Below are 26,828 nucleotides of genomic sequence, written 5' to 3' on the forward strand. Positions count from 1 at the left end.
AAAAATAGTGTTCCAATTTAATGTAACCAACCTAAGCCTTAATATAAACCATTCGATAGTACGCAAAAGATAATTTCTTCCATTCCTTTTGTCCTCAAACACAAAAGGAAATTAGAGGAATAGAGAGTTAGAGACCCTTAAGTACCCCTATTGACCTTAATGGTATACCATATTTGGGTCGGATCGGGTCAGAATTTAGTAATCCAGAACCAACCTGAAAAGTAGACCGGGTCCAATTGTAAAACCTGACCTAGCCCTATGGGTCCTTTAAATCAGGTTGGATCGGATCTTGGCGGGTCAGGCTGTGTCGGGTCATAACTCATAAGTCAAACTAATCCATTTGCTACCTTACTACTAATCCATCGTGATACTCTTTTGTTGAACCCACGACTACTCTAATATCCTAGTGGTTTGCACTTCATCTTCAAACCTCGAAGTAATCTTGACCCATCCTTAAGGCATTGGTTACTCTTTATAATAGCTTCTTGCTTCACCATCTCCCACCCCGGACTCATGCATTTGGTGGGTTCATTTGTATAGAATGATTCACCTTCTTTCACAGTATCAATCACTAGATCGCACAACTGCTTTGAGATCTGTGCTGGCAGATGGAAGGAAGAGGTTAGAATAATTTGAGATCTATGCAAGAGTTTAGGTCAAAACACAGATCAATCGTTCTTTCGCACAGAAGATGCGACCTGTACCTGGATTTGATGACCTTTGCACAACCATGTTCTATTTTCTTGCTTTATGGTACTGTTGGTTTCCCTTTGTGCGGTGGATTTGATGTGGCCTTATAGCAGTAAGCAAATGACTAACTTACCGTCTCAAGTCTGTACAGAATGGGTTCCTTCATCAGGTAGTCATTTAAGATTAAGCAAACAGTTTGCTGACGATGATAACGATCCTCGAGTTTTGGGAGATGATGACACTACTGTTGGGGATCGCAACCGAGGATGATGTCAATCGCATTGGAGATGTTAATTTTCTAGGCTCGTTCATTCTAGCTTGATACATATCGAAATTAGGTTTTACAAGTTTAAGATCTATAGAATATTATAGTATTGATACGGCCAAGCTTAATTAAACTTTTCTGTCATCATGGAAATAGGAATAGGTCCCAAGGAAACTTTACATCCTCTTTGAAGTTGAACCCAGACACCAACAACCTCGTAGCCTAATATTATATATGCAATACACCAATTAACGCTTGATAATTTGACAAAAGCTAAAATTTTGCTTGGATTTGATTTAGCTGCAAATCATGCAGGCATACGCAACCACTATAATGCATGGCTTCATAAATTCCTCCTGTTACATCTCTTCGCATCTGATGAATATTCTGCTAATGAGATTTCTACTTAACCACTTTCAGATTCTTTATACACACGGGATTTCTTGTATATGGCTGCCAGATCCCGTCACTCCACGCACCGGTGCTGATATAACTTAATGACCCCAAAAATAAAAAAGAACAACCGTGGGGAAAGAAAGCCTTTAATTTATATTTCTTATAGGACCAACATCAAAAGACTCAACTTCTTCGGACGGTGCTCTTCACTTGGGAAACCTCACCTCCGAGTTTCCTCAAGGTCAACTTCGACGGATCGTTTCTGGATGGAGGCGCGCGGGGTAGTGCGGGCTTTATGATACGGGACCCGCACTCCAGAGTGGTGGCAGCAGGTGGCTGTCAGTTGTTCGGCACGTCAGTCCCTGGGGTAAAGCTGCCTGGGCGGATTTTCGACATGCGAGGCAGGTATTGCAGGCTGGCTTGATTGTCCTAGAGGGCGACTCGGCCACAGTTATCGGATGGATCCAGGAGGGGTTGAGGGGTGAGGGCACAGACCACCCCTTGGTTCGAGATATAGGGATGATGTGCAGGGATGGAGTGGCCGTCCAGGCCAAACATGTATTTAGAGAAGCCAATGGGGCGGCCGATTGGGTGGCTGCCTTTGCGGCTCATCATTCAGGGTACACCCTTTGGGTAGGGGAGGAGGAGCTGCCATTGGCACTCGGTAAGTTAGTGTTTTTGGATTTTATTGGGTGTATTCTACACGTATTGTATTAAAATCCAATTTTAGCGGAAAAAAAGACTCAACTTCCTAGTAAAAAGTAAAAAATACAAAGAAGAAGATGACGACAACTGTACTTGTATAGTCTCTAAATCAAGCATATACTATACTAACACATATCAATTAACAATTACTAGCCTAAGCAAAACAAAAAACTAATTTAGTGATTCATCTTCCAGGGAAATTATCTCGGCTGAAGATGCATCACTATCGTCCAATCCGAAGTCCACTTCCCTGGCTGCACCATGACCAGCATCACCATTATCAGTATAGCCATCATGGACGAGCAACTCATCATCTGTGACCCAAAAGAGCACGAGCATGTCTCAAGCTAGCCTCTACAAAACCAAAGAAAATAGCATACCATAAGAAGAGAAAGAATGCATCATGGTGCACTTCAGAGAGTAGCAGCGCAAGCATCAGGTAGAGGCTTCCCATGAATTCTCTTCGATCTTTGGCCCCATCGTCACATAGAATTGCGACAACGCCGATGACTAGAAGATATATATGTCGACCATCCTGTTATGTGAGAGTAGATGAGAGGAAGGCTCAGACTGAACGACAGGCCAGCGGTGGATATCACAAGGATGGAAGAAGACAGTGCCAGTATAAACTGGTAGCGGCTATTCTTGACACGGGCACTGAGGACTTCCATGAACAGTTTTTGGGTGGCATCCAGGAAAGGGCGGCTCCGCCTTCTGAACTCCAAGGCTCGAGCGCAGACGAAGTTGAGAAAGGTATTGAAGGTGAGGGGGCGAGACCAATGGATCAAAATATTTATGATATGCTAATGATCAAAAAGATAAGTAAGAAATAAGAATAGTTTTATAATGATTTCTGTATTAAATCATATTTTGATAATATATGCTTATGATTGATACTATGATGGATACCATCGATGGCCCCATCACAGGCTGCAAATGTGATACTATTAATTGCCTCATCACGGGCCGGAAACAAGACCAGAATTTGGCCTAAAGTCAAAAAGATGATTGATCTAAATCAAGTTAAAAAGAAATAGAATAAAAGGCATTAAAAATTACTATTGATGAATTATGAGATATCGTATAATATATCACTCTTGAGTGGCTCGATTTCTATTGATATTTGATATACATGTGTATACTGTTTACTCAAGTATTATTCATAATCGATTTGTGATTGAATGATGTATCTTACTATTTTCAAACTTATAATATTGTATTGGTATGGACGTGTGAGGATTCTTATTAGGTTGTAAAGCTCACAACCCCTTTCTCTTTCTCTTTTTTAGAGTTGCAGGTTGCATAGTATATGCTATGGTTGAGATCACAAGTGGAGAAGATGATTAGATAGAGCAACACTGAAACTAGCCGGATGATCGAAATTTGTAATTAGACCAACTTTGTTGTTTGGTATGAATTGAAATCATTGTAGATTATGGATATTGAGATTGTATTAAATTTTCAGGCCTAGCATATTCTCTAGGGCTCTTCCCTAGAAAATGTCCGGTTGTATTGCGTGCCGAACCTGGATGCTGGGTTTGAGACGTAACACTCTAGTTCTAGACTTTCAGAACATTTCATTTACAATAGTTTTGTGCTAATCCATCTCGATCCTCTCGTTTTGAACCCACGACTGCTACTCTAATATCCCAGTTGTTAGCACTTCGTCAGTCTCGAAACCTCGAAGCAAACTTGACCCGTCCTTAAGGCATTGGTTGCTCTTTATAATAGCTTCTTGCTTCAACAGACTCCCAAGGATTTGATAACCTTTGCCCTCATCAACTTTGGCAACCAATTAGTGCAAACCTGTTTGAATTAGGCGGCAGAAATTTTGCCTACATCTACTAGCCTGATGAAGATTGGGATTTAGATTAACTACAAACACTACAAAAGAAAGGATATCTCCCGGCGGTTTTTTTGGTCTCTACCGATGCTTTTAAGCGTCGGTGAATTTTCAGCCCACGCACCCCAAAGCGTGGGTTAAACGTCGGGCAGATGGGCGTGGGTCCGATTTTTGCCGACGCTAAGAGAAAATGTCGGCAAAAAGGCTTTTCCGATGCTAATAAAAGCGTCGGCAAAAACCACATTCGCCGACGCTTTAAAGTGTCAAGAAAGCCCAAAGCAGGCCCAGTTTTGGATTTTCGCCGACGCTTTAAAGCGTCGTGTGCCACAACTTTTATTTACTAACGCTTTAAAGTATCGGGATTGCTATTTTTTTTTAAAAAAAAAATACGAATGTAAATTTTCATCAATCAAAAGACCTGAAGAGGAGGAGGAGATGTGGGAGAGAAGGGGAAGGAAGAAAGATTTATAGACATGTGGTAGGGGCGCGGCGCTGGGGGCCATTGATTGGGGAGTTTGCTAAAAGACCTGTGAAGAGCGCGGGGGAGGGGGGGGACGGAGGGAATCTGAGACTCTCCAATTGGTGCTCTTCCAAGTATATTCCTGCGGGGGACGGAATAACAATGCGATGCCGGGAGCATAGAATGCTTTTCCAACGACGCTTTTTAGCGTCGTCTTAGGCCGGCGACTACACCAGCGCTTATTAGCATCGTCTTTTGCCGACGCTTTTTATAAGCGTCGGTAAATTTTGATGCTAGATCAAAAATTGCCGACGCTTGTGAAAAGCGTCGGCAAAAAAGCGTCGATAAAACCGACTTTTTCTGTAGTGAAAGTGCTTGATATCTGTAGCTCAGAGGACTTGTTTATGCGTTCAGGTCCTTCGACCACCTTGTAAAAAGCTAGGCGAGTAGAGTTTGAAGCCTGTGTTAGTGCGTCGATGTTAAAGTTATGCAATTGCTTCAACTCCACCAAATTATATCTACATGAACCTTACATAACAGACAATGCCTTCTTGGAAAACCGTGCGGTTGGTTAATAAGTTCGGGATAGGAATGCGGGCCAACTAGCATGTTCTTTGTTTCGGTCAAAAGGTACCTTGAAAGCTGTTCTTTGGTGGATAAATATTATAAAAAATTAATTATTTTTTTATATTTCAGAGCTATTTTTCGATGCATAAAAAAAATATAGATAAATTATTTTTAATATATAAAAAATATGAATAAATTATTTTTTATCTAAATATTATCTGAAAAATACTTACCTAGAAAAATATATAGATAACATTTTTCCCCTTCAATGATCAGGCCCTTAGAGTTAAGAGTAAAATAGTCTCTTCCCTTTTGCTTTTTATTTTGTTCTTGTTTCTTCCCTCTTCAAACTACTTGGTCATTTTATTATTTGCACCCATGGATATCGCTTATACTTTCTTAATCTTTGGAGTTGTTCTGCTACTTCGTTCATTGTGGGCCTTTCTGCTCCGTTCACACGCAAATATTGCTGAACAAGCGCAGCAAATTCTTGAAGTAGCTCCTTCTCTTCCGACCCGACTGTCCAAAATCTCTAGAAGTCGACCCTCTTTCGTTGCAGGGAAAAAAATGCTTTCGTGCCTTTCTTGCTAGGCCTGATGGGGGGTTACGGCACCACAAACTGCAAGGGGAAAAAGGCAAAGCAGAGTCAAAATTGAGGTGAAATGGGCTTAATTGCCATCTTTCGAGGCCTAGCATATAAAAACTATCATGCGCTGGACTGCCGAACCATGAAAAGAGTTTCTTTGATATAAACATTATACAAAACAATAATATTTAAGCACATTAGTTAAAATTAGTAATATTTTAGTAAAAATAATAAAATTAATGAAATTAATGACACTAATTATAAGAATAATATATTTTAGTAATAATAATAATATATTAATAAAATATATGTTTTATATATTAACAATAATATATTTTTCTAGATAACTATGCAATTAGTAAAAATAATATTTTAGGAAGGGTATATTTTCTAAATTAAAAAATGGTACCTTACCCATCGAGCGAGCCATATGATACTGTGTATATCAATGAGGCATACACATTGTTTAAATTCAATACTCTGATGTGTACCAATTAGGTATCCCCCAATCCCAATCTAAATCAACCTTGAGCTCGGTTCCTCTCTAATTTGCACGTTGCACTAGAATATCCGAGTAAATACCTACAACGAATGTTGAGCAAGATTGGTACAAATAATCAGGCATGCTCCTGTTGCATGCATTACCTAGGTTAATCATCTAGTGGTGATTAATGCAGGCCCTTGAGTGAGTATGCAAGGTGGAGATAAAACCAACTCCATGATGCATTGGACATATTTAGATAGGAAGAGTTAGACTCCGGATAAATTAGCAACTCCCACTCCAGCCAATTGGTTAGGTGGAGTCTCTTTTCCGAGTCCCATTTGGAAAAAAATGAGAATACTTTGACCTTTCGAAGTCTAATCTGAGCTCTCTTTCTAATATTTAAATCTCATTTTACTATATATACTTTTAAAAAAATTAATTTTTCAAAAAATACTTTATTATTTAATTAATTTTTTGATTTTGATTGTAATTAGGGCTGATGCAGGAAAAACAGCTATTTTGATTTTTACTTCGCTGTATCCGTGTATTCCGATCGCGAGCCGACATTAATTTCTCGGGTGGTTCTATATACACCCCCCCTATTGCTAAGGACACCCCCCAAAAACCAAAAAAAAAATACCCAAACTAACCTTTAGTGTAATTACCATATTGCCCTTGAAATTTTCTCATACACCCCCCTTCCTCCTCCTCCGTTTCGTTTTGAAAAGAAAAAAAAAACACCCCTCAAACCCCCCTTAAACCCCTCGATCCATTTACATCGTTTAGGCGATCTTTGAAGGAGATTTAAGCCCCATTCGAAGCATGGACAAGCAACTAGTGATTTGGGACGAAGAATCGGCCGCAAAGGTACGTGTTCCACCTTGTTTCGAAATTTTTTTTTTTCACGGTTCGTGCTCCGTTCGGCACTGGATCGCCGAACAAAAGGCTTCTGTTCGGCTGAACAGTGCCGAACAGAAGCCTTCTGTTCGGCAACCCTCAACCGAACAGATCTGTTCGGCTGCACAGTGCCGAACAGAAGGCTTCTGTCCGGCACTGTTCAGCCGAACAGAAGCCTTTTGTTCGGCGATCCAGTGCCGAACGGAGCACGAACCGTGAAAAAAAAATTTCGGGAGAAGCCGGCGAGGTGGTTCCGAGAGAAGCCGGCGAGGTGGTCGGAGATCGGAAGAATGCCGGCGACGAGAGGGAGAAGGGGGAACGGGGGGGTTTTGGGCGTTGGCGAGGTGTTTTGGAGGGGAAGAGCGGGGTGGGGGGGGTTGGGGGGTGTAGAGAGCAATTTAGGTGAGGGGGTGGGGAGGGTGGGGGGTAATTTAGGAATTTTTAATTTTTTAGGGCTGTCCTTAGCAAATGGGGGGTGTAGAGAGTATTTATTTTTTTTTAATTTTTGGGGGGTGTCCTGAGCAATAGGGGGGGTGTATATAGAACCACCCTAATTTCTCGTGACAACTAAATGCGGAAGCTGCTTGTCGGTCGCGCGTCCACCAAGTCAATGTTCAACTTGCTTGTGTTTTCAAGACGGCTTAACTTGATCCCTCTTTAGTCGTTTCTTCGGGCCTTGGACGGTCGTTCTTATCCGCACCGCGTCTGGAAAACGACGCACTCGATCCCGTTCGACGACTTGCTCCGTCGCTGGGTCTTGTCCAGCCGTCAATCGCTGACGGGATGCACGAGAAGTAAATGCCAAGCAATTGCCGGATGGGGTTGGGTTTTGGCCGTCCCGCATGGTGTGAGGGTCGTTTATTCCTTCGGTACCCAAAACTCAAAAGACAATGACATTAAGATCCTTTATACAGCAATTTTTATTTGGTTAGAGGTATCTAGCCTACAATCAGTCCACATGAGAGCCTTTTCTTTCCTCACCTCATTACTATAATGAAGCTGGATGAGATAACCATTCTTATGGAAAGGAGGTAAATCTCAACTGGGTTACTTTATTGGCACATCAAAATATATCAAGTTGTAGGGATCTAGGTAGATTGAGGATTCACTCCATTCGCCGCTCTTGGTTCATTGTTTTCTATTTCTTTCTCACTGACTGTTATTTCTTTTCTGTCTTCGCATTATGCATTCCATGACTATGTTCTTTAGCTCTCATGTACATACTTCTCTCACATATCCAATAAATTAAACGGCTCAGCCTCTCTTTTCCTAAAAAAAAAAAAAAAACTCAAAACTGTTATCTTTAGTCGTTGACGTGGCATGGATCGAGACCACTCACGTTTTTCTCTCTCAAACATGAAGTTTTCTTTCTCAAATCATCAACATTTCAAATTCTTCGTGCGAAAGCCTGAATTTTTTATTATCAACATTTCAAATCGCTAGGATGATTAGAAGATGATTGATAACTTGAGGACCCTGGACTTATTGCCTGCCGTGTGATGGCCAAACTCGTCAGCCCTTGGGGGCAAGCAAATGTGAAAATATGAAGACCGACTCCTGGTCTACATATCTAACTTTCTGAGATGGTTCCAATGAGAGCTTCCCATGTAATGCCAAAGATGAAGAGTACATGAAGCTTGGAATTTTGTAGCAAGTGGAGCGAGATTTTTTTCTGTTTGAAAGGGAGAGCTCCTTAGAAAAGACGGAAAGAGGAACTATGCATGGAATCAACCAATTAAGAGCGTTACTAAAAAGTTAAAAAAAAAAAAAAATCCCTTGAAAAAGAAATCATATATATAGTCATGATGGTCTTCAAGAAGGATTGGGACTGTGTCTCTCCCGCAAAAGGATGATTCACTTTCTTTCACATGAATCTTTTATTTGATCACCTACTGCATAGAGCAAAAAAAAAAAAAAAAAGAGCGCTCCGAACTCATCATGCATCCACCAGCATGTATCCTAAAGCGACTAGTTGACTAACCAACAGTGGTTTACGGTGGTGAAACCTTCATTCGTGCGAAAGATGAAATCCCAATTACCATTGAGAAAAGGCAGTGCGTAGATTCCCGACACTCAAAAAAATATTAAAATAGTGGAGTCCAAACCTGAAAGAGTTCAAATGGAAGAGTTTTCTTATATTAGTAAGAAAACAAGAGAGGTGGAATTTTTTTTTCTAATTAACACTCAAGGGTACTTATGAAGGTTTTGCATTCAATATGTTCACGTTCAAATAGAAGTTCACATTTGCACGGCATTGGGTCGAATTAGACTGGGTCATCCGATTTCCACGTAGCCTCACCAAACAAGACGGATGCACTGATAGCTCCGATTATGTTTTGTAAAATAGGGACAAAAATATACCAGTAATCATTGCAAAGAAATTGATAAGAAGCCCATTTACTTGAAAGTGCCCAAGCCTGAGAAGTGCCTTAATGCGATGGGCATATAAAGAGGAGTTGTGCCAAATAATTAATCTTCAAAAATCATGCTGACTATAGATTATGATGATCATGATGTTTGTTTACCGGTTTGTACTTAACAATTATAATTTTCTTGACGAAATTATTCATTTGCGGGCCTGTTACATGGCTGAGCGTTTTTACACTATATATTTCAAGTTTGTCTTTTGGGATACCATTATTTTTTTAAGTAAATAGAATAATCTAACTTGGAGCTACTCTTTGTTCAAATAAAAGCCCAAAATTTGTAACTGTGGTTCGGATGATTAGCAAAACAATAGCAGCACCAACAACAATTAGTATGAAACCATTAATATATAATTTAAACTAGCCATATTTCATAAACTAGAAATATTGCATCTCGCAGATGCATGCACAAGTACATATAAATCACCATCATATATAGTTCTAATACATAAGTGTAGAAACTTGTATTATTCTATGCAATATGATCATCCTCCAACTCTTCTTCGAAAAACAAAGGGAAAAAAAAAGCTCATCTTCCACATTCTATATCTATCGTTGCTTTCTTTTCTATACTATAGTATTGAGAGATTTCATTTTCAGTGTAGCTTGGTGGCTTACCAAGCAAACTCTCAATCTCTTCAGGATTATGTTGTAAAAATGGATGCTGCTTGAATTTTTTTAACCGATTTAGGTCGTCGGCCACCTCCTTCATCGTAGGCCTATCTTCACTTCTAACATTGAGGCATCGCTTTGTTAGCTCAGCAACTTCTTGTACCAATTCCATATCCTCTTCGATTTTAATACGACTGTCCAAAAGCTGTAGAAGTCGATCCTCCTTCATGGCGGATAAAAAACTTGATGAGAGGCTCCTTTCTTCATCAGATCCTTCAAAATAAATTGCCTTCTTTCTAGTGAGGAGCTCCAAAAGAACAACACCAAAACTATAAACATCACTTTTATCGGTTAATTGACATGTCTGTAGGTATTCAGGATCCAGGTAACCACAAGTCCGTTGAACTAATGTAGCAAACTGAGTTTCATCCTTTGGCACCAACATTGAAGCTCCAAAATCGGACACCTTTGCGTTGTAGTTGTCATCCAAAAGTATGTTGGAAGACTTGACATCTCCATGAAGGATTGGAGGGGAAGCTGATGAATGTAGATATGCAAGGGCTTCTGCAGACTGTAAAGCAATCTCCAAACGGGTATCCAATGAAATATGGGATGTCTTATTTCTATCATGGATTAATTGGAATAACGTTCCATTTGAGACAAATTCATAAACCAGCATAGGGACTTCCACCTCCAGACAGCATCCCAAGAGCTTCACCACATTCTTATGGTTGATCTGAGAAAGAATAACCATCTCCTTCCCAAATTCCTTCTTTTGGCAATCATCAATTATTTTTGATTTTTTTATGGCAACTGCATGACTGTCATTCAGTATTCCCTTATAGACGGTTCCATGGCCTCCACCTCCAAGAATTCGGTTCTTGTCAAAGTTGTTTGTTGCCTGCTCTAGCTCTCCTTTCGTATATACCTTAAATGCAAGACCTTGCTTCGACTTTATCTCTTCTAGTAACAACCGCCCTCCATGTCGCCGAAAGTATTCCTCTTTTATCCTTGTAAGTTTTCTTCTTTCACGTACCCGGGAAAGGACAATGCATAGTAAGAGTAGAAGGGCAAAGCTGGTGCTAGCGACAATGCCTGGAGATTGTAAATAGACAGGTAGAGTAATAATCCATGAGTTCGAATAACAAGGAGGTTCTCCCTCGTGTTTATTCCTTTCCCATACTAAACGAAAGATTGAAACTTTTAAGCAGCCTAGAATTCTATGCTTTGCATGGTTGAAGTTTGTGCTTGATGCATGTCTAATGAAACTTGATAGACGCGGTAGAAACCGAAATTTATTGCTAAGGGAGGGATTACCGATAACCAAAGGATTGCTGCGGCTTCTCTGGCAGGTTCCTTTTCTCGCGTCGCCTTTCGTGCCTGGTGGACATGTACAATTGTAATCCCCAGGTATGTTGGTACAAGTCCCATTGCATGGATACTTATCTTTGTGAGCGCACTCGTCAATATCTAACATCCCAGTCCAACAAATCAAAAGGTCAGCTCCAGAAACAGAGAGAGAAAGACAGAGTCGCAGAGAGGGAAGGTAATTATGGACCTTGGCATCCATCGGGAAGGTAGGGGTTGCCTTCGTAGCCCCTGGAGCACTTGCAAATATATCCTGGGCCATTGAAGGAGTTAAAGCAGTCACTGTGCTCGCTAAGGCACGCATAGGAGGTCCTGTTGCGCTTTGCGACCTCGCACGTCTCGTTGCCGATGGCCCAGTCCAGCACAACGGGCGCCCTCCCTCCTTTCGTCTCCTTGAGCGCGTGGGTATTAATGTAAGTCGTGCTGAAATTGAACCAGTCGGCTTCGGCCAGAACGGCGTAGCTGCATGGATTGAATTTCCACACCCGGGAGTTGTTGAAGTTGTGATCAAAGTACACTTGATAATAGTTTATTCCCTTGGGGATGGAGGTCTGGCAGCAGCCGATGCCGGAGCATGACCCGTTTGTCAGGCTCTCAAAGCTGTTACTGCGCAACACGCATCCACCCGAGTAGCTCTCTTTCTGGTTCAGCCCAGTGATGTACGCCAGGGTGTCGCAGCCGACAACTGTGAACTTGTTTATGGCATCGGAGAACCGGTATGGGTAGGCGGTGAAGTTTAGATGCCATATACGGTACGACATGCTGTCGAACGTGTGGTTGTAGCATTGCCAGGATATGTAATTGTAGACGCGAGCCTGGGCTGCCAGCAAGTCTATGTTGATGAACTCGACGTTGGTGTGGAAAGGTTTGTGGACGCCATTACCAGTGTCCTTGCAGCTAAGTGCGAACCCACGAGCTGGAAAGGAGCAGTCCGAGCCGATGCCGAATGGGTAGGGGATGCTAACGTCGCCGCAAGTTGCTGGGCACCCAGGCCGCGTGTTGCTCAATGCCGATGCCGTCACGGCAATGAGCAGTACCGTCAAGAGGGAGTGGCACAGCAGCATCCATGCGCCCATGAATGGCTTTGCTCCTCCGACGACCCCTCTTCCGGACTCTCCCATAAATGTAACTCTCATTCTTTATTCGATGCTTTTTTTTTTGATGAACAAAAATTAATATGCTTCCTCCCCTTCCCAATATATAGTTAGAGTTGGTACATATGCCCTGGCGCGCCACTCAATATATAGAGGAGATCGAGTGGGACGTGTAACGAGGGTTCCCCAACAACAACCGATCGAAGGCGCTGGGTATTTTCTCAAGTCACCAGGGCTGGCCCAGTCAACTGGGAAATGATTTAGGTCATCGCATATGTCATCATCATTGTATGTAGTATAGCAGATAGGAAACCATGCCAAGACGTGAATTAATATTTTAGAACTCTTCCAATCGCAACTCTTCCGTATTTGATACTGGCTCCTTGAGTTACGGCCCAACTAAAATCTTATTTCATTTATATTTTGGATTTTTTTTATCCATTTGTTTGATGTATAGTTTAGGGATCTCCAAATTGCTTTAGCATTGATCAAATACGAATGTCCCAGCAAGATCGGCACAAATGGTCGGACATGCTCGAATTATATGTATCACCTTGTTTCATGGTCCATTGGTGATTAATGCAGGAAATATATATGGGTTGTCGAAGTGCTTCATTGTGGTGGCGTCCGAAGTGGACACCATTCCAACAACGGCACCTATCATTACAAGTAATTTCTCGGGACGACCAAGTCAAGTGGCTTCTTTTTTTATACACATGCACTGACTTGTGGTCTTCTTTTTTTATCCACATGCACTGACTTGTGGTCTTCGACGACTTGCTTCGTCACGGGTTCTTCCGCAAGAGTATGATTGATGGGATACATGGGGAGGTAATTATTACAATAGTTGTCGGATCGGGATGCTTGCTGTTTCGCCATCATGCAAGGTGTGAGCGATCCTTTGCTATCAAGATCCTTTTCATCAACACTTACATATATATTAGCAAGGAAAACGTGCACTGTGCATTAAAAAAGAATTATTCAATAAAAAAATATAGAATTGGAGATAATGCGTGTAAAATTCGCCAATTAGATAAAGTGTATTGCTCTCTTTTTTTTTAAATTTTTAAAAGAACCCAATTATTGAGGGACATGGATAGGAGATGGATGGGATTTTTTTTAAAAAAAAAAAACAAGAGTCCAATTATTTTGGGATGCCTGTGAAAAATAAAACCCATGAAATCTTCTTGATCTTATTTTTTTCTGAAGAGAGGGACTAAGAATATTTTAGTCACAAATTTTGATCGAGGAAATCTAAAACAACGTGTACCTTTCTGATATTGTGTGTATGTAACTCTATGTAATTGTTTCTTGAGCCCAATTGAGTCCATAGCTAACCCCTTCCTCATAGTTGTTGCCAAGCATCGGCTCTATTTAAAACGGGCGACCGTGATAGGTAGAATCTGGCCGAAACATACAGTATCTCTAGCTGGCTATGCCCAAAACTTAATCCCTTGTAATTTCAATCCCCAATTATGGCCTTAGATCATCTTCATATGTCGACGTGTCTATGTCTGATTCATTACTATTTCTAATTCTAGCCATAGATTTAGATTGTTTCAGGACATGTTATTTTTAATTGTTTTGTGCTAATTAGGAATGCAAATGGGTCGAGTCGGACCAGATTATGAGTGACCGTGATGCAACCCAGTTATTTGTTGGGGTTCTAATGTTGGACCCAGACCCAATCCAATAGAAGATAAGATCGTGTCGGATCGGATCCATAGCTAAAATTTCTGACCCAACGGGTCATTCGGATCGGGTCGGGTTCATGTCTAAGCTAGTCCCAACCCAAAAAATTTGGGTCTAGGTTAGGTTCGGGTCGGATCTGAGTCACATCCCTGTACTTGTCATTCCCTGTACTTGGTTTCATTTGCAATAAATGAAAACTACAGAAAACAAGTTATGTACGACCATACAAGTAAAAGTGCCTAAGCATCGAGGATTGATGCCATTACTTAATGATGATAGGCTCGACCTTGTTAGCTTCAAGAAAATTTTTTTGTTCATGTATGCATACTTTTTTTTGAGTAGAAAAGGATTGCAGCTATGCTAATACTTTTTACTCGACAGTGATATTCCTTGAATTTGTTAGAATACATCTACTACTATTTTTTCTAAACATACTACGAGAAAAGTATATATGGGCCAAAATAAGAAATATAGTTTTGATTATGACACATGGCAAAGTTCAATAGTTGCAAAGGACTCATCATGAACTTATCGTTTTTCACATGTCAAAATTAACTCTATTTTGCTTTCATTAGTCTGAACTTTTTTCTTAAGGAACAGTATTCTCATTTAATGTAACCAACCTAAGCCTTAACATAACAGTACACAAAAAACAATCTCTTCCATTCCTCTCGTCCTCAAACACAAAAAGAAATTAGAGGAATAGAGAATTATAGACCCTTAAGAACTCCTGCGGGCCCTAACGTTGTACCTGGTTTGAGTCGGAGCGGGTCAGAATTTAGTAATCCAGACCCAACCTGAAAAATGGAACGGGTCCAATTTTAAAACCCGACCTAGCCCTATGGATCCTTTAAATTGGGTTGGATCGAATCTAAACGGGTTGGACCGGGTCGGGTCATAGGTCAAACCAACCCATTTGCAGCCTTAGTGCTAATCCATCGTGATGCTCTTTTGTTGAACCCACGACTACTCTAATATCCTAGTGGCTAGCACTTCGTCCATCTTGAAAACTCGAAGAAATCTTGACCCATTTTTAAGGCATTGGTTACAGTTTATGATAGCTTCTTGCTTCACCATCTCCCACCACAGACTAATGGATTTGGTACCAGATCCCAGACTTGATTTGTCCTCATTGACTCCATGTCATTATCCATTGCTTTTATCCACTCATTTTTACCAGAAGATGAGAGAGCCTCATCAACTGTTATAGACTCATCATCATCATGCGAAGCAACCATGAAAGCTTCTCCTTCAATTTCAAAACGACGATGGAGAATATTTTCATGTTGACTTCTATGCGGGTGAGATTGTTGTTGATCATCCTCTAATGGTGTACTCCCACTAGGTAGTAAGTCACTTTCACTATCTCTAGGAGTTTGAGAAATCTCTTCCTCATCATCTACTAGGCCACTTGGAGTGCCTTCCCTTTGATCCACAACTTCATAGAGTTCTAAATTTCTATCAACCTCTCCTCTGCTTGGGAATTCATCTTCTATGAAATCCACAACTCGTGATTCAATTTCAGTCACACTTCCATCAGATTGTTCACCTATTAAAACATAGCCCTTGGAATGCTCTGAGTATTTTATAAAGATACATTTTCTTCCTCTAGGGCCCAACTTTCCATACTTGTGAGAAGTATCGTGAACAAAACCCGTTGAATCCCATGGCCGCAAGTTATTCAAATTAGGTTTCTCGCCGGTCCATAGCTCGTACAGAGTGGAAGGTATTAACCTAGAGGGCATCCGGTTAAAAATGTAGGCTGCAGTCAACAATGCATCCTTCTAATAAGATATCGGTAGGTTTGCTTGCGCCATCATTGACCTAACCATCTCTAGCATTGTACGATTTCTTCTTTCCGCCACGCTATTTTATTGTGGCATACCTGGCATCATCAACTGCCTCTTAATTCCTTTCTCATCACAGCCTTTTAAATTGCTCAGATAGATACTTGCGACCACGATCAGTTCTAAGAGCTTTAACAGTCCTGTCTAATTAATTTTCAACCATACTAATATATTTTCTAAAACAATCCAAGGCTTCAGACTTATGGGAGATCAAAAAGACATAACCGAAATGTGAAAAGTCATCTATAAATGTCATGAAGTAGATACCACCATATCTAGCCCTCACACTCATTGGACCACAAATATTAGAGTGGACTAATTGCAACGAAAATGATGCCCTAGTGGCCCTTCCGAATGGTTTCCTCTTTGACTTTCCAATTAGACAATGTTCACATATGGGCAAGGAGACCTTAGTGAGATTGCCTATAAGGCCTTTTCTAACTAACTTAGTCATCCTATCTTGTTCAATGTGGCCAAGCCTAGCATGCCATGTCAGTGAACTAATATTATCAGATGAAGTCAAATAAATAACTGAAGCATCGACATCGGAATAATCCAAATCCAAAATCATAAAACTATCAGAAATAAAACCACAACCATAATAACTTATTTCCAAATACAATGAAACGCCATTATTCTCAAACAACAAACGAAAACCAAGTGTCACTAAAACAACTACAGAAAGTAAATTCCGCCGAATCTCTGGAGCATATAACACATCATGGAGCAATAGAGTGCGCCCACCATGCAAATTCAGCTTGTAGGTACCAATGCTAAGCACCTCCATGCTGACTCCATTTTCCACTTTATGTCTTTACTTCTAGCAGATACCCGGCGTTATTCCACGTATCTGACTTTGTCTCGCGCTACATGCTCGGTTGCTACTGAGTCTACAGTTTACACAGGAGAGGAGTTAGCAACCATAGCATAACTTGTTACATAAACACAGCGAGGGTAGTCCGAGAATACCTTCTTCGGTTCAGTGCACTCACGAGTGAAGTGGCCTTCCTTTCTGCAATTGTAGCAGACCATCTTGGACTTATCCTTCCTTCTAGCGCGTTTACCTCTCTTGCACTTGATGGTCGTTGCCTTCTTGGCAGCTGGTCCACTAGCTGTCCTTTGGTTGGGAGAGAGGACAAAGTTCCTGCGCTTGGGCCTAAATGCCCTACGCGAACTTGACTCAGCTATATACACGGAACTGTTAAGCCTAATAGCCTCTAAGCGCTCAACTTCTAGTTCCAAATGACGCGCCACATCATTAAAAGTCTTGATGTTCTCATTGTGCGTCATGTTTTGGCTCATTGTCTTCCAAGTACTCAATAATGAACGAATCACTGCTTGAACCTGCTGCTCATCAGTGAGATTATTCCCAGCTGTCTTGAGCTTGCGGATTATTGAAGACATAACTCGAAGATGCTGCTTCATCGAATGACCAGAGCGCATCTTATAAGAGTCAAACTTCATGGTAATCCACGCAGTCTAGTAGCAGAAGTTCCACCAAACTTTAGCTTCAATGTGTTCCACATTGCCTGAGCCGTTAGATACTCCTCAAACCCACCAATCAGATCGTTGACCATGCTGCTTAACATCGTAAAGCGTGCACAACGATATTTCTTGAGTTAGTTCTTATAGGCATCAAGGTCTTTCTTATGCTGTTCGATATCTTCTATTTCAGGCTTAGGTAACAAATTTGTCAAGGTCTCCAAGACCTCTTGTTCGTCCAAGACATACTGGATATTTTGATCCCATTTGTTGTAATTATCCCCATTCAACTTCTCTCCCTTATTCAGATCAACGATAACACACTTCGAAGCTATTTCACTATAAAAATACTCACAATGGAATATTACACGCAAGTCTAAATATTTTGTCACGTCTATCTAGATCAAAGTAAAAACCATTCTGACATGTCGCTAGATCGAAAAATCACTAAGCTTCGTAATCATCTCCAGCGCCACTATGTCCAATCACTAATACAATAACCTAATTTTCGCTCAAAATAATGTGTGGAGGAAAAATAAATTTTCAACTCTACCATACTCCCACTTTCTAAAATAGATGTCACTATTGAGGATTTACCATTAATAGCCTGTTGGGCAAGTCACTAACAGCGACAGTTCTTACTGGGGACATCATAGCCTTTCGGGCCAGCCATTGAAAGTAATATTTCTTACTAGGGCCATTAATAGGACAACCTTAATTCTAGGTCCTAGTAGCCTTTTGGGCTAGTCACTGAAAGCAACAGTTCTTACTAGGGCTACCAGACCGACTCTCCTCTAAATCAATACCAATTCTCTGAATCACTGCAGTTGGATCAAATAGCATAAGGTACTACCAGTAGCTTTCCTTATTGTGTTATCCCTAATATTCCCTACAGCAAATTAGTTAGGTCAAAGAGCACAAGATATTATTATTAGTTATTGAGAACTGATAGGCTGTTAATGAGTAGCAATATTTATAAATGTTTATTGCTTGTAATATGCGCATTAATGTTTAAATGCCTTTATTGCATTTAATTTTTTTTAAATGCTTGGAATGATCTAAAGGCCTCTATTTATTATGTGCATTTATTAAATTGTTGGGCCTATGATTAGCACATTACTTTTATACATTGTTATAATTTTAGAAAATGCTTAGTATTATTTATTTTTTTGGACAAATACTTAGCATATTTTGGAGTACATAAAAATGGATGTATCCCTGTTTTTGATCTATACCATGTTCAGTTAGGGATAGCACAATAAGGGAGGCTACTGGTAGTACTTTATGTTATTTGACCCAACTGATTTGCTGTAGGAAATATTAGGGTCGGGTCGGGTCAGGTCATGAGTGACCCGATCCAATCCGGTTTCTTGTTCGGATCCTGATTCTAGACTCAGACCCGACCCGATAGAAGATCTGGCCGGCTCGGGCCGAGTCTACCACTACAATTTTTAAGCCAATGGATTATTTGGGTCGGGTCTGGTTCATGTATAATTCGGACCCAATCCAAAAAATTTGGATCCAGTTCAGATCCGGGTTGGGTCTAGATCGGGTCAACCTATCCATGGCTTCAGAACTTGTGTTTGCACCCCTACGGGTCGCAGCCCGCGGGCCCAAATAGTTTTACAGATTTGGGTCGTGTCGGATCGGGTCAGAGAATTGAAAACTCAAAATTATTCAAATTTTAAATGGGTCGAGTTGGGTTTGAATTTAGAAAATACAGATCTGATTCGAAAAATAGAATGGGTCCAATTTTAGGACCCGACCCGACCCGACCCGACCCGACCCCACGGGTCCTTCAAAACGGGTCGGGTCTAAATGGATCAGGTCGGGTCATAGGTCAATCCGATCCATTTGCGGCCTTAGTTAAAGAAGAACCATAATAATTGTTATAACTGTAATTAACAATTTTGTTGGAGTCTGTTGCAATGGGATGACTTATTGTTTAAAACATTACAGGAAACATACCCTTGTAGAATCTTAGAGACATGCGTTTTTGAGTTAAACATTCACGTGGTAAGTCCAGGCTCCTTAATCTTATCCTGCCAAACCCTTGGGAGATGATCACTAATTTTCGAAGCACGAAACCCGTCCAAGCACGTGAGCCATAAGTGCTAACATTTATTATTCCGTGTACTGCTGAAACACCCAAATAATAATAATAATAATAATAATAATAATAATAATAATAATATATTTGGAGAAGGTTTGAGACTCTGAGGGAATGTTATCATAAAATATTAAATTTATCTGATGAACAATTATACCTCTAAAAATAATTATGAATGCATAAACATAAGAGAAGGCGGCTAATTGCAAAACAATCCTTAATCACAGCCGTTCAAATCCAATCAGATCATCAACAATAGATACGAGGAGGCCATTCGACCCTTCTGCTCCACCAGATGGACGGTAGGAATTCATCAGATCATGATTCCGATAAGTTACACCAACCAAGCCCAACGTTTTAAAATGGCCAAAGAGGTCAAGAATTAGAGTGATATGGACATTATCGTCCATCCAAAATATTAGACATCGTACAATTTTCAAGAAAACGTTGGGTTTTCAAACGGTACAGCGAGAGCCAAACCAGAGAGAGAGAGAGATGGGGTTGGTGGTGCTCTGTTTGGTCCGCTATCTCGCAGGGTTCGGAGAAGCAGCCGCTACGAGTGGGAGAGGGGAGGAGAGGAAGATGAGGGTTTACTCTGCCATCTCGGAGATGAAAGGGCCGGGCTTTCTCTATACCAGAGCCCCTGGAAGATGCACTCCCCAGTATGTCCTCTCTCTCTCTCCCTCCCCCCATGCTCTTGTCATGCTCCGGCCGTTTTGTGTTTCTCGTGCTCTGTTCCCTTTCTAAATTGAGGATCTTATGCTTCTTCCTCTTAATGCTCTTTTTTCTCTTCTCCCCTAAGAAAACATGTATTTGTTTTTAGATTTAGATAGCGGTGTGGAAATGTATTTAATGGAGTGGGTGGGGAGCTGTTTCTGGGATGACTTTTTGCGGGGGATAAGGAGAAGGTTTGAGAGAAGAAGTGTCCGCAACTTGAAGCCAAATCCCATTCATGAAGATGAGAAATGAGGACTTTTTCTTGCAAGAAGTCAGTTTTTTAAGCTACGGACTAAGTTGCCGCACTAGGTGGAAGGAAGAAATTGAGAAGAGGAAACTGAGGGCAAGAGCAAATTTCCAAAGTTGGAAGCATGGAGTGGAAACTAGCAAATTGCAAGAATATGGTGATGAATAATTGCAAAACCTCATAGGAGCAAATTGAGGAACTACTGAAAGCGATAGTCCTAGGTTTGGAGTTTGGGAACAATTTTTGCTAGAGGCAAACCTGAATCGGGTTGATTTTATGCAAAATTGGGTAACCGATCGGGTCTGGCAATGGGTCAGATTGAGTTACGAGCTGGGTCAGGTCAGACCTGACCGATTGACAAGCATCGTTGGAAGCATGTCAGACCATCAAATAGATCCATGTTTTTCCGAATGCCAGGGGATCTCCTATTTTTGTTTACTTTCTGTAGCCTGATCTTATTGTCTTGGTCATTGCTTGTAAGGATCCACAAGAATGAAATCCAGTTACAATAAAACATGGAAAAGCAAGATTCACCGTCTTAGTATCGAACCCAATACCGGTGCCACACTAGCACTGTATCGGTATGGTATAGCATAGAGTCTTTTTGGCATACCAAGTGTTTGTACGCCATTCATATCGGGTACTGGTACCGAATTGGTATGATACGGTACATCCTATACCGCCCAGTTCGGGCTGATACAGTGGACCATGTGGAAAAGGGTTCCTTAGGTTTAGGATGTCTCTTGGAAGCAACATGGGTAAATCATGCCCAGGTAGAGTGATTAGAAGATATGGGCAACTACATATGATAGAGTAAAGACATATGAAGAAACGTATTACACAAAAGAAGAGGCTTCCATTTGCCATGAAAAATGTTGAAACTTTCCCAAAAAATATTAAATAGCTAATATATATGATAACTTGAAGGAGAACTAAATTGCTTGAGTACAGGAAACCAAATGGAAATATGCAAAATCAATGATCATCTATGATGCTTATGAACTCTTATTTCTAGGAAAGGAAAATGCTAAAAACAAAGTTGAATAGCAGTTGACAAAAAAAAGACAAAATATGAAAGATAAAATTATAGATGTAAATATAATAGAATTTTTTAAAAATTAAAATAGTTTGAGATTTTTACTTATGCGATTCAAATGTTTCTCTGATGTAAGTTGGAGAGAAGCTCTTGACAAGTTATTCTTACAGGGTCTTTTAATTAATTTATAACATTAAACTCCATGATGACATGCGTGAGGATCTATGTGGGTATGTATTTTGTTTCACATGTGCTATGCACTGGGTAAAGTTTTAATACTTATACAGGGTCAAGAAATCCAAATAACATTTTTCGTCTAGTCTTTTTGGATGATGTCTTGGATTATTACAAATGATATCAGAGCGGATCCAGCCATGTGGATTGGGGGCACTGCTGCACAGGTCTATCTAAACTGGCCACTGGCTGATCGTGGTGTTTGTAAATTGAATTTGTGGTATTTGTAATTGGATTTGAATGGATTTGGATCTTTAGCCTAGTGAGGATGCTTAGCCTTAAACAGGAGGAGTATGTGTAAACCCATTTTGGTGTATCTTTTAGTCTTACTTATGCTATGCACTGGGTAGATCTTGAGTACTTATACACGGCTAAGAAACCCACATAACACTTTTTGGCTAGCCTATTTGGTAGAAGTCCCAACATGTAGGCCTAAAAATGATCCCAGTTGCTCTTTTGCAGCTCGGGATCGGCTCGACTATAGCATAGATCAAGCTTAGGTCAACCAAAATGTGAACCGAGTTCAAATAGTTTTTAGAGCTCAGCTCATAAATGAGTCGAGCCTGAACAGGGTGGGGATAATAGAGTGACAAGGGAAGCTTGGCTCGGCTTTTTATAGGTTTGGCTTAGAGCTTATATACGCCGTGCTTGAGCATGAGCTGTCAACCTCTGCTTGAGCTCGAGCTAAGTTCAAGCAGCTTCCATATGTTTCAAGCTGAGCCCAAGCAGCCTAATACTTGGCTCAGCTTGTTTGCACCCGTGATGAGATGGGCCCTACTTCCTTCTAGAATGTAGTTTCTTTAGCTGATTTTCATAATCTTTCTACGGGGAAATAATGGAACACAAGGCCAAAAAAAGGTGATAATACAAGAAAATAATGCTTGGATGGTCGAAGCACTCAAAGTTGCTTTTGAATTGTTATCAATTAAAGGTTCAGAAAATATGCCCAAAGGCAAAATATGGAAGATTATTAAGTTTTGAAGCTCTTCTTTATCTCACCGGATGTGAGACTAAAGAAGAAAGAACTTTCAAGGCTTTCAATGATCAACCTTGCAGCTTATCCATGAACTAGTTTTCAAGCAAGATGCAGAACGCAAATATAAATTCATAAATAAAGGCTAATTTGTTCATGAATAATGCACGACCAGTTTGTATATGGAAAATCATCCAAGGGATCTTTTGAACAAGAAAAAATATCAGCAATAAATTAAGAATTTTCAGTAATTTTGTGAATAGTGCTGCCTATTTGTTGGAATTCAATGTTTTCTCATACCAATGAATTTGAATCAAATCAGCTACATGAATCCTATGTATCTGAAACAAGAAAATTTACTAGAGCGGGTTCTGTTATGGGGAAAAGGAGCTCTGAAAAAGTATTTGTAGTAAGAAAGCACACAAGTAGTAGATGCAGGTATCAGATTTTAGAGATATTTTAAAGTGGATGTGGCACCCTAGATAGAAAAAGTATTTGCAGCAAGAAAGCACACGGGTGGTAGGTGCAGGCAAGGTAACCGGTCCGAACCGGAGGGTACGGGGTGTACTGTAGCATACTGGTTCGGTACCGATATCCGGTATGGATGGCGTACTGACACTCGGTATGTTAAAAAAATTTTCATACCGTACCGATACTGTGCTAGTGTGGCACTAATACGGAGTTCGATACCGAGATGGCGAACCTTGAGTACCGGTATCAGATTTTAGAGATATTTTAAAGTAGTTGTGGCACCCTAGATATAGAAATATATGCTACGCCCTAAATGCATTTCATTTCCTGCATAATATTGCTGTCTTTAGGGGACAAATTCTTTAGTATGCCTCCAGTTGGATCTGGTTAATCCAGGACCCACCATAATGTATTACTTTTCAATTGTGGTTTCTGTCTTGAAAACTTGCTCATATAATTAAAATTGGTCAATTTCAGCTTATTTTTTTATGCACCTATCTATTACCTGTCATGCCCTTGAACATATGCAGATTTTAGGTAGATGTTCTTACAATTTTACTTGAATAAGTGCTATCAAAGCTCTCTCAACTCTCAAGATCTTTTTACAAAGAGTTAGCTTTGTCACAGATGTTCTTTATTTGTCATTATATAAATTGACCTTGAATATGTGCGAGATTCATGTTTAGGAGTTTAAGAAGTGATATAATTTCATGTCGTCTTCCAAAGTGGGAGTAGCTTTATTCATAATTTTGCCTAAATTTTCTGAGTGGTCTTATATTCTTCTAGTGGGTTGTTGATCAGAATCTAGATCAAATAAATACATTCTTTTGAATAGGTTGTTTTTGATCTACCTGCTCGCAATACTATGGATTGCCATAGGTTTGTCATGCCACATCATATGAATTTCAAAATTAATACATGAAGAACTCTTCAAGAGGAGAGAAATGTATCCTTCCTAAGGATTGTTCATCTTATGATGCTTGAGGAAATGGAGTACACCACCATCTTTATGCATCAAAATATAGGTCGATGACCTCATTATTCAATTGGCCAGAGTGGTAGTCCATCCTTTTTGTGGAACTTGTATTGCTTGGTTGAGAACCTCTGGAGCAATATTATCACGTTCTTTTCTTTACTGGGTCAGCTCAAGAGCAGAAGAGCCCAGGAGCTTGACCTTGGCTTGTGGTGCTTAACAGTTCGACGCTTAACCAAAGGGCTTAAATTTCTCAGTAGTTATAAGACCTAATTGTACTATGTAAGTTGCTTTTTAGAGGACTCAGGTTTAGAGCATGTACGAATCAGTAGTTTCACTCAAGGCTGAATAAGGTTATTTTATGAGCTCAACATCGTAATGAAAGCTGTCAGAGCTTAGGTATTCAAAATTAAAAAACTAATTAGAGCCTACCTTTGAGCACAACAAGGCCTAAAAATAGGCCATCATCCCAACACATGTTATAAGATACTCATGAAAATACCAATATTTTCACCAGCATATTAATTTATCAGTATGTCAAGATATATCGCTTTATGTTAACAAAGATAGAAATATTTTATATTTTATACATATAATATTGGTGACTTGGGGAGTGCCTGTTATCCCCTAACCAAGAAAAATTCATCTATGAGCTGATCATAGGCCAGATGTTACAGAATATACAAGGGCATGCTGATTGTGTGTGGATTAGCATACCAGTGTTTCAGGTAGTGCACTTTGTGTGATCATCGGTCTTCCGGGCAGTGGGCTGTTGTTCTATCAGAATGTGGTTTGTCCCTTGCCAGGATGGTCGCTTTCTCTCCCTCTCTTTAGAAGATAATCTGGGAAAGGAACATTGCTATAAAAGCATGCTATTGGAGATGATATGGCACTCGGATGATATACCTAGATTGTATTTTCCATTCGCACAAAACATTTAAACACATTCATGGAGAAAAGTTTCCTACTCAGAACTTTTCAATGAATTTTCATTTATTCCTATAAAAAGAAAATGTTATTGCAATTTGTTTTGAAATTGATAGCGTTCAATGCAGTGACCTCGATATGATTCTTGTTGATGTTCCAAATTAAGTATGATTAGACCTCTGTCTGCCTCTTGTAATTGCATGATCTGCAGGTCCTCCATTAGTTGAAGAAAACGCTGTTGCTATCTTGGTTTCCTATAAGCAAAACCAATTTTGCTTAAGGTTGATGTTGTTGTTTTCCTCAGCAAATTGCAAAGCTATTTATACACCAGCGTTTGTGCATCTACATATCATGCTTATGAAGGTTATGACCTACTGTTCCATTATACAAGTTTTGTCAACATTTGTGCATTGATTTCTTGTACAATACAAATTGCTTTTATCTCCCAAGGTGACTTATGCCTAATACTTGGTGCACTGTTATGATCTCTCATAGTCCATCTAACTGGTTGGAGGACTAGCTGACGGATAATTATTTGTTCACTTGGCACCATAAAAGTTGCCTTTGCTGACATTTTTATCATGAAATAGTATGCTGGATATATTTCCTGATAGCCATTGCATGTACACTGCTGATGTACTGGTGTCCTTATGTAGGTTCTGGGGCAGTGGAAGAGAGGTGTGGCCCAATATGGTCCCCCAGGAAGCTTCAGTCTCAAAAGTGTTTGGGTCAAGGGTGTTGGAGAGGTATGAACCAGGTCTGACACTATTGGAGGCAACGCAAAGGAATGATGATGTTGGTGGCAATGCCTTCTCCAAATTAGTCAAGCAGTCAAGTGCAGCACTCCTAAATGCTTATACAAGACCAGGCTTTGCTTACAGTGCTTGGGAGGTCAAGACTTTGCTCTTGGAGGCCCTTGTCTCGGAGGAGGCTGCCGCCTCCCAGGCCAAGCTTTTCGAGGAGGCTAACCAAGCTTGCACTTAGCTAGTCTCTGTTTCATTCATATGCCTTTCAAACCTATGTTAAATGTCACTTTGTGGATCCTTCTGCTACCTAAAGCCTTCAGTTACCTTGCTACGTATGTATGTTCCATGGAAGGCAGATTCTTTCACACTGGTAGTTACTATGATGTTAGATTAAGCTTTGGACTGTGGAAAATCAAATTGCCAAGTTCGAACGACAGTTTCTTTTTCTTCTCAGGTTCTATAATCGAAAACTGAGGGTTGTCTTAAAGAGTGTGCATCCAAATGATGTAACATACATAGAAGTTGGTTCGAGAGAGTACAATAACATGTAGAGCTTTGACACCATTTAAGAAACAAAGTATGTTCAGGGAGACATTAATTTTGCAACTTTAGAATGGAGTTCCTTGTTTGCTGTGTAAACAACTGAATATATCCTTTTTAGTTGGAAAAAGAGAGTTCCTGGTAACAGAGGTATATTAAAAGTTCCACCAAAAGAGAATAAGAGAAAACAAAAAGGTAGAACAAAATTACATGACATTGTTATATGCTTCTGGTATTGTTATAGCTAAGTTTTCATCAAAAGTTATTATTTATTAAGTTTTTCAGACTGCAATAGAAGTGCTTCTCAAATATCATCCGAGCTAACAGAAGCAAATATGTTAAGGCTTCAAATTATTAATAATAGCTTACTTTTCTTCTCCAACTTGTACTGTCCTAAGCTTCGCATGACGTCTTTGCAATTTTGCCATGGTTTCTCAAAG

At 40.2% G+C, this 26,828-nt stretch overlaps 3 protein-coding genes across 4 annotated transcripts; 1 reads left to right on the forward strand and 2 right to left on the reverse strand.

Annotated features, from left to right (window-relative positions):
- Positions 1 to 9,670: 9,670 nt before the first annotated feature.
- Positions 9,671 to 12,515, reverse strand: LOC103700633 (putative wall-associated receptor kinase-like 16). Of its 2 annotated transcripts, XM_089929872.1 has the most exons (3): positions 11,490 to 12,515; positions 11,249 to 11,401; positions 9,671 to 11,026 (listed from the first exon to the last, which is right to left on the reverse strand). In XM_089929872.1, the coding sequence occupies exons 1-3, from the start codon at positions 12,433 to 12,435 to the stop codon at positions 9,849 to 9,851; spliced, it is 2,277 nt and encodes a 758-aa protein (XP_089785998.1). In that variant the 5' UTR covers positions 12,436 to 12,515; the 3' UTR covers positions 9,671 to 9,848. The 2 variants fall into 2 exon arrangements, with proteins under 2 accessions (XP_089785998.1, XP_089785997.1); XM_089929871.1 differs by having other exon boundaries at positions 9,671 to 11,401.
- A 2,640-nt stretch (positions 12,516 to 15,155) lies between these two features.
- LOC148714480 (uncharacterized) lies at positions 15,156 to 15,830 on the reverse strand. The gene has a single exon (XM_088719367.2). It carries the CDS (start codon positions 15,828 to 15,830, stop codon positions 15,156 to 15,158), a length of 675 nt encoding a protein of 224 aa, XP_088575493.2.
- Positions 15,831 to 19,959: 4,129 nt separating this feature from the next.
- On the forward strand, positions 19,960 to 26,284 carry LOC103708447 (pollen Ole e I family allergen protein). Its single transcript, XM_008793376.5, has 2 exons — positions 19,960 to 20,186; positions 25,759 to 26,284. Exons 1-2 carry the CDS (start codon positions 20,020 to 20,022, stop codon positions 26,084 to 26,086), a joined length of 495 nt encoding a protein of 164 aa, XP_008791598.4. The 5' UTR covers positions 19,960 to 20,019; the 3' UTR covers positions 26,087 to 26,284.
- The last annotated feature ends 544 nt before the right edge of the window (positions 26,285 to 26,828 follow it).

This window comes from Phoenix dactylifera, chromosome 3, assembly GCF_051530095.1.
Source record: "Phoenix dactylifera cultivar Ajwa chromosome 3, Ajwa_hap1_PhDact_Kaust_v1.1, whole genome shotgun sequence".
NCBI classification, from domain to species: Eukaryota; Viridiplantae; Streptophyta; class Magnoliopsida; order Arecales; family Arecaceae; genus Phoenix; species Phoenix dactylifera.

What these genes read in the sequence shown, in the direction of transcription:
- LOC103700633 (XM_089929871.1), bottom strand. Translation starts at nt 12,435, where the DNA reads ATGAGAGTTACATTTATGGGAGAGTCCGGAAGAGGGGTCGTCGGAGGA. An exon ending in CCTTCCCGATGGATGCCAAG is followed by an intron (nt 11,402 to 11,489) that starts GTCCATAATTAC and finishes CTGGGATGTTAG; the next exon opens with ATATTGACGAGTGCGCTCAC.
- LOC148714480 (XM_088719367.2), bottom strand. Translation starts at nt 15,830, where the DNA reads ATGCCCTCTAGGTTAATACCTTCCACTCTGTACGAGCTATGGACCGGC.
- LOC103708447 (XM_008793376.5), top strand. Translation starts at nt 20,020, where the DNA reads ATGGGGTTGGTGGTGCTCTGTTTGGTCCGCTATCTCGCAGGGTTCGGA. An exon ending in CCTGGAAGATGCACTCCCCA is followed by an intron (nt 20,187 to 25,758) that starts GTATGTCCTCTC and finishes GTCCTTATGTAG; the next exon opens with GTTCTGGGGCAGTGGAAGAG.